Raw genomic sequence first — 7,416 nt, 5'->3', positions numbered from 1 at the left:
CGCCAGTTGCACTTATCGGGACGCCTCGCAGTCCAGTACACCAGGGCGACATGCTGGACCCTTCATCGTATGGGCGTTTTTATGGGTTACCACCAGACCTCTTCACCGCGCCAGCGCCTTTACATAGCTCTGACATTTACTGGATAGGCACAGACCGCGAATTCGTGTTTTGAGGTTGGCAACATTGAGGGCAACAACACCGGCAAGTGTTACATATTGTGGCCTACAACCTGCCTCTGCCCCACCTGAACTGCCCTGCTAGGGGAAAGACATGTGCAAAATGCGGAAAACGCGATCATTTTGCTCAGGTTTGCAAATCGAGTAGCTCCAATATGGACAACCCGTCGCACCACCAAGCAAATGTTGTCAGCAATGTGAGCAACTACGAAGAATCCGATGATGAGAGAGAATACATTTGGACCGCTACAACACGAAACTCGTCCAGACGCCTGCCATCTTGCTCAGTTAAGATTGGCCGCACAGCAATTCCAGTCCAAATGACCATCGATTCAGGCGCATCCGTCAATATCCTCGATCAAGCCACTTATGACGGATTTCCTGAACGCCCACCACTCGAGTCACCATCATCGCGAATCTACTCGTATGGTTCCAGCAAGCCTTTGCCAGTCCTCGGTGTGGTCCATCAAGCCGTAAGTTACGACTCTAAGACGCTTGACACAAAACTACACGTTGTCAAGGGCTCCGGAGGTAACCTACTAGGATGCCGTGCAGCTCAAGACCTTGGGATCCTACTGCTCGCTAACGCAGTCCAAGAAAATCCTAAGTCGTCTACTGTACCATCCCACCCCACTGCCAGGAAGTTCCCACAGCTTTTTGATGGCATCGGCAAAATCAAGGACAAGATGGTGAGATTACACATCGACGAAGATGTCCGCCCGAAGCAGCATGTAACTGCAGGTGTGTACGCTGCGGATGTTGAACGTTAGGTATTTTCCTGTTTTTGGTTGACCGTAGAGCGCCTCCGGTTTGAAGGCGGTTATGAGGAACTACAAAATGTAGTTCCTGTAATAATTTATTTCTCGTATAAATATCGAGGTTTATTGTGTGTCCTATGTATTTTTGAAAGGACAGTGGTGTACGAATGACTGTAAATTCATGCAAATTCATTTCATTGTAGTTTTGTATGTTCTAGCGCATTAATACATGTATTGGGTGAGGGACTTGTGTTTTGTGCGACCATATGCTTTCGACCCGGCGGGTTTACGATTTTGCAACCAGAACTTGCAGAAGGCTCAAAGTCGGTTAGTATCGTCACAAATTAATGTTTTTCATATGCACATAAGTAAAGGAAGTTCCCTAGATCTGAGGAGACATTGTCATGATGTGCGTCGGAGTAGTTTATCGAAATAGGTGTAAACTGTGTATGTGCGATTCCGACCTCGTGTATCCCACGTATTCTTTGTTTCTCAACATGTAAATGTAATGTGCACATATTAAGCAAATATGTGCACGTATGTCTGTGTAACGTGTGTGTGTGTGTGTGTGTGTACATTCGTGCTAGTGCACGTTTCCTGGAACGTACATTCGTGATAATGAGTGTGTGTGTGAACATGTCATGTTTATAGTCATGTTCTAGTCATAATCAGTGTTCTATTTATGCTACTGACTTAAGAAATACGAAGTACGAACTACGAAATGCGAATTACGAATATGACTACGAGTTATGAATATAAGAATATGAATGTGAAATTTAGAAATGTTGCGAAATGTACGTTTCTCGTGTGTAATCATATATATGTTTGTACTTGGTATTATATGTTTGTGTATACATGTGTTACAGTTGACGGTTAATAAACGAGACCCGTGCTGACAAGAGCTCTACTTGCGACTTATTTCTGAAACCTGCGACCCGCCGTTACAGTCAACGACTACAGCCGGGTGCAGTGAGGTTAGAGGTCAAGACTATCGTGAGATGATATCCGTTCCGGATCTTTGAAGACACTGGTGGTTTCGATCCTTTGATGATACCTGCACAGATGACGGCGCCTTAGATGACGACAAGACATGCAGCATAGAGACTTTGTTAGAATTTATCTATGTTGTTCTATGACAGGGAATGTCCTGATGTGTGTATGAAACTATGATATCCACACATTTTGACCATTGATATTTGAAATGTCATTGATGATGTATTGCATTAGTATTGATGATGACGTTGCTGAATACTGATGTGTGTGCTTGCTCATGTATACACGTACATATGCACTGAGGTATTTTGATGTGTGTACAGTAGCCAAATCCTGTTGAGAATATGCGGTGTATTTTGTTTGCTTGAGTCCCCACAATGAGTGGATTTGTGGCAAGTCCACATACACTGTACACATATATTATTGGGTATCTAGGCGACAAGTAGTCGCATGTATTTTGAATCTATGGGAAGAAAGTGTATTTGGCCTGTAGTATTTCCACTCATTTAGCCCTACTAATCAACATGTCAATCAGAGGTGAAACATTGCCAGGTCCTTTGGGAGAAGAGACCACATCAGATGAACAGCATTATAGTGATGATACACATGAGGTTAGGGAATCTACTCTTAGGCGTAGTGAAAGAACGCCCAAACCGAGCATTAAGGTACAGGAGAACTGTGAAACCCAGTTCTGGGAACTTGTCAATAATTTGAATCAGTCGATAGAGAAGATCGATAAACACCTCCAGACAGAGTGCTCTGTCAGTGTAAAAATGAGCATGGAACGGGAGGTGCTGAAGGCTAGTGAAGACTTAGACAAAGCCTATGAACAGCTCAGATACGTCTTTCCAGATGGCGTCCCCAGTGCTGCTAGAACTGCATCTGACCGATGTCATGGTGGATTGATGAGCTTGCTTGATGGTATAAGGGTGGTTGATAGAAACCCTCTCGACTTTCTAGATAAAATGAGCATCAAAACAAGTTATACAACTTCTTCTAAGAGAGCTTTGTTAGCTGCTAAGGCTGCTGCACTCCAGGTTGAACTGGAAGCTAGACAAATCGAGAGTCAGCAGAGATTAGACTTAGCCAGATTAGAAGCTAGGGAGAAAGCACGGCAAGCAGAAGTTGAAATAGAGTTTGAGAGAAGGAGAAGGGAAATAGAAGAAAAAAAATTGGAAATGGAATTGAAGAAAACTGAAACTGAGATGAAAGCTCTAGAACAGGGTTCTTCAATTAACATTAAGCCAGCTGTAATCAAAAAGTCTTCAAAGGACTTCACAACACAGAAACACGAAGTTATATACACACCAGCTGCTGAAACTGCTATTAAAGACCTTACCAAGTCTTTCAGTGAATCTTTGAACCTCAGCAGACTTCCCGCGCCGGAACCCTTTGTCTTCGATGGTGAACCTTTGAATTATCCTGCATGGAAGGCTGCATTTTCGGCGCTTATAGACCATCAGGGAATCTCTCCACGAGAAAAGATTCACTATCTGAGAAAATACTTGTCGGGAGAAGCCAGAGAATCCGTAGAAGGTCTGTTCTACTTTGATACCAAAGAAGCATACTTAGCTTCGCTAAAGATGTTGGAGGAAAGATATGGGAATCCTTTCTTGGTAGCTGAAGGATTTAGAAACAAGATTGAGAATTGGCCACGCATTCAGGCTAATGACAGCAAGGCATTGCGAAAGTTCACAGACTTTTTAAGACAGTGTTTGGTCGCAATAGCTCACATACCAAGCTTGGAGATATTGAATGATTGCAGAGAGAACAGAAAGATGTTGACCAAGCTTCCAGATTGGATGGTCAGAACATGGAGTAGAATAGTAACAGGAGAGACAGCAAAGGGATCATTTCCCTCTTTCGAGAAGTTTGTTACATTCCTGACAAAGGAGGCGGATATTGCGTGCAATCCAGTTGTGACAGTCGAGAACCTGAGGCAATCTAGATCACCTGAGAAGTCAACAAGGCGACCTGCAAGGGTTAATGTGTTGGCTAGCGAAGCAACGAAACCAACAGATGTGAAACTTTGCATATTCTGCGACAAACCCAATCATAATGTGGACAGTTGCCGAGCATTCGGAGGCAAGACTCCAAGTGAGAGACGAGAATTCTTAATGAAGAATGGACTCTGCTTTGGCTGTCTGAGACAGGGACACCTTTCTAAGAAATGTCCCAAGAGGAGTAACTGCGGAAAGTGTCAGAACAAGCATCCCACCATCCTACATGGGGATTATGAAGCTCTCCACCCCCCTGCTGACCAAGATAGCAGTTTTACAAGACCGGACAGAGATAGTAGAGTGTCCTCGCGAACAAAGGTAGAGAGTGTGGCTGGTAGATCGTCCATGATATTGCCAGTCTATCTCTCATCACAAGGTGATCCAAACAAGGAATGCCTTGTTTATGCACTGTTAGACACGCAGAGTGATACAACCTTTGTGCTGGAAGAAATCGGAGATGACACAAGTGCATGCCCAGAATCGACAAGACTCAAGTTGTCAACAATGACATCCACATCCGTGATCGACTGTCATCGATACACCGACTTACAGATCAGAGGTGTGGGCTGTCATGAACGTTTCCGGTTACCTGTGAGTTATTCCCGGAGCTTCATCCCAGTGAACAAATCACACATTCCTACACCGGAAGTGGCCAAGAAGTGGCCCCACCTGGAGAACCTATCCGACAAGATTGCACCTTTACAGAACTGCGAAGTGGCACTGCTCATCGGGTATGACTGCCCGAGAGCACTGGCACCTATGGACGTCGTTCGCGGAACGGCCGACGAGCCCTTTGGTCTGAAAACGGAATTAGGATGGACTATAGTTGGACGAACTATGTGTGCGACAGATGAGGAACACATCACACACAGAGTACTGACGAAGCCTATTCCAGAAGAAGTCAAGGTGCACGGGAGAGACGAAGTCAGTTTTGTATGCCGAACAAAGATCTCCGAGGAGATTACGCTTCCACAGATCGTCAAGATTCTGGAAAGCGACTTCCAGGACAAGAACCAAGAGACAGTAATGTCACAGGACGACTTGAAGTTTTTGCAGATTGTCCAGTCTGGCATTCATCAGGATGAAGAAGGGTTTTATGAGATGCCACTTCCATTCAGGGACGGCAAACCAACATTGCCGGATAATAAAGTCATGGTCATGCGACGTCTAGACCATCTCAGAAAGAGGTTCAAGGCAAACTCAACATATTACGAAGATTACAGAAAGTTCATGGACAACGTCCTGCAGCACAGGGACGCTGAAGAAGTCGCGAGTGAAGAAGCTGATTCCACCACGACTACGAGCTGGTATATTCCTCATCATGGAGTATACAATCCGAAAAAGCCCGAGAAAATTCGTGTCGTTTTTGATTGTAGCGCACGTTACAAAGGAGCCTGTTTGAACGACCACTTGCTACGAGGGCCAGACCTGATAAACTCCCTTATTGGCGTCTTGTGTCGCTTTAGAGAAAAACCAGTAGCAGTGATGGGAGACGTGGAACGTATGTTCCATCAGTTTCGCGTCAATGGAGAAGATCGAGACTTTTTGAGATTCCTGTGGTTTCGGAACGGAGACATGGATCAAGAAGTAGTAGCGTACAGGATGAAAGTACATCTGTTCGGAGCTACTAGCTCCCCTGGATGCGCTAACTTCGGCTTGAAGAAACTTGCCGCAGATCACAGAGACGAATTCAGTTCAGAGGTTTGTGATTTCCTCACCAACGATTTCTATGTGGACGATGGCTTGAAGAGTTGTGCAACAACACAGGAAGCCATCAAGCTCGTGGAAGACTCGAGAACACTGTGTGCCACTGGAAATTTAAGGCTTCACAAATTCACCTCAAACAACCAGGAGGTACTGCGCTCTATTCCGGAGTCTGAGAGAGCCAAAGATCAGTCGCTGGACATGAGCCTGGGTGACTCGCAAATGGAAAGAGTACTTGGGATACACTGGTCCGTGATTCCAGACCAGTTTTGCTTTCGACTGAAGCTTGGTGAAAGGCCACTGACTCGCAGAGGAGTATTGTCCGCAGTGGCCTCTGTGTACGACCCCCTTGGATGCTTGGCACCATTTGTCTTGAGAGGCAAGTGGATCCTACAACAAATGTGCAAGGAGAAAGTTGGATGGGACGATCCTCTCAGCGAGAGTTTACGACCCAAATGGGAACAGTGGGTGGCAGAGCTACCTACTCTTGAGCAGCTACAGATTCCTAGATGCCTAGTCCCCGAGAAATTTGGAGACATCGTCAGCTGCGAACTTCATCACTTCTCCGACGCCAGCGTGAGCGGTTATGGGCAGTGTTCATATCTTCGGCTGAAGAATCAAAATCAAGATGTGCACTGTGCCCTAGTGATGGGAAAGGCTCGGGTGTGTCCTCTGAAAGTATTGTCCATACCAAGACTCGAGCTTGCCGCAGCTCTCGTTTCGGCGAAGATCAGCAGCATTTTGAGAACTGAAATGACCTACGCAAACATCCAAGATTACTTTTGGACAGACTCCAAAGTGGTCCTTGGGTATATCAACAACGACGCAAGAAGATTCCATGTGTACGTCGCTAACCGTGTACAACAGATTCAAAACGTGTCTGAGCCGAGTCAGTGGAGATATGTCGAGAGTGCAAACAACCCGGCAGACCATGCATCCAGAGGTCTACATGTTGACGAGCTGATTCAGTCTAATTGGCTCAAGGGACCTGCTTTCTTGTGGAATCCCGAGGTGCAGCCGGAGGATACCCTGCTCTTGGCTGAGGATCCAGAAGTACGACGTGTGATTATCAACAGGAACCAGACGTCAGACGGAGACCACAGATCAATATGTGACAGACTGTCGAAGTTTTCCAACTGGCGGAGTGCTGTCAACGCAGTTGCCGTGCTCGTCAGATACGTCCGGAAAGATGGAGAGGGCGGAGTACCTCTGGTGGAGGAAGACCGACAGAAGGCCGTAGCAACTATCATCAAGTCTGTGCAAAAGGAGGCGTTTGGGGAGACGCTTGGGAGTCTCGGGAAGACGACAGACGGACGTATCCGCAGTTTGGATCCATTCATCGACTCGGAAGGAGTTCTAAGAGTGGGTGGCAGACTCAGCAGATCAACGATGAAGTATGGAGTAAAGCACCCCATTATTCTCCCTAATGCAAAGTCTAGTCATGTGGTTGGCCTGATTGTCATGCATCATCCCCAAGGCGTTGCTCATCAGGGAAGAGGGTTCACCATAAACGCACTACGAGAGCATGGCTACTGGATCATAGGATGCAGCAGAGCGGTCTCATCCCTGATCTACAGATGCGTGACGTGTAGAAAACTTCGCGGATCATGCCAGACTCAGAAAATGGCGCAGCTACCTGAAGACCGAATCGAACCGGCCCCTCCTTTCACGTACTGTGGGATCGACTGTTTTGGACCATTTGTCGTCAAAGATGGACGTCGAGAACTGAAAAGATACGGACTACTTGTGACGTGCATGGGTTCAAGAGCCATTCACCTTGAATT

General features: G+C 46.2%; 2 protein-coding genes across 2 annotated transcripts in view; both read left to right on the top strand.

Moving 5' to 3' along the window:
• Positions 1-1,908, top strand: part of LOC106818534 — an 11,102-nt gene extending 9,194 nt beyond the window's left edge. The window contains exons 2-3 of the mRNA XM_014823233.1: positions 274-918; positions 1,883-1,908. Coding sequence (XP_014678719.1) covers positions 274-918; positions 1,883-1,908 — 671 coding nt within the window. The remainder of the gene's footprint in view (positions 1-273; positions 919-1,882) is intronic.
• On the top strand, positions 914-7,378 carry LOC106818533 (the record flags this gene model as incomplete). Its single annotated transcript, XM_014823232.1, has 2 exons — positions 914-1,262; positions 1,802-7,378. A coding segment is annotated over exon 2 (4,926 nt), but the record flags the coding sequence as incomplete, so codon positions are not given.
• Between the last annotated feature and the right edge of the window lie 38 nt (positions 7,379-7,416).

This window comes from Priapulus caudatus, unplaced genomic scaffold (genome assembly GCF_000485595.1).
Source record: "Priapulus caudatus unplaced genomic scaffold, Priapulus_caudatus-5.0.1 Scaffold2309, whole genome shotgun sequence".
Classification (NCBI taxonomy): domain Eukaryota; kingdom Metazoa; phylum Priapulida; class Priapulimorpha; order Priapulimorphida; family Priapulidae; genus Priapulus; species Priapulus caudatus.
Note: the sequence above shows the minus strand (reverse complement) of the source record. Positions and strands in the feature narration are given on the sequence as shown.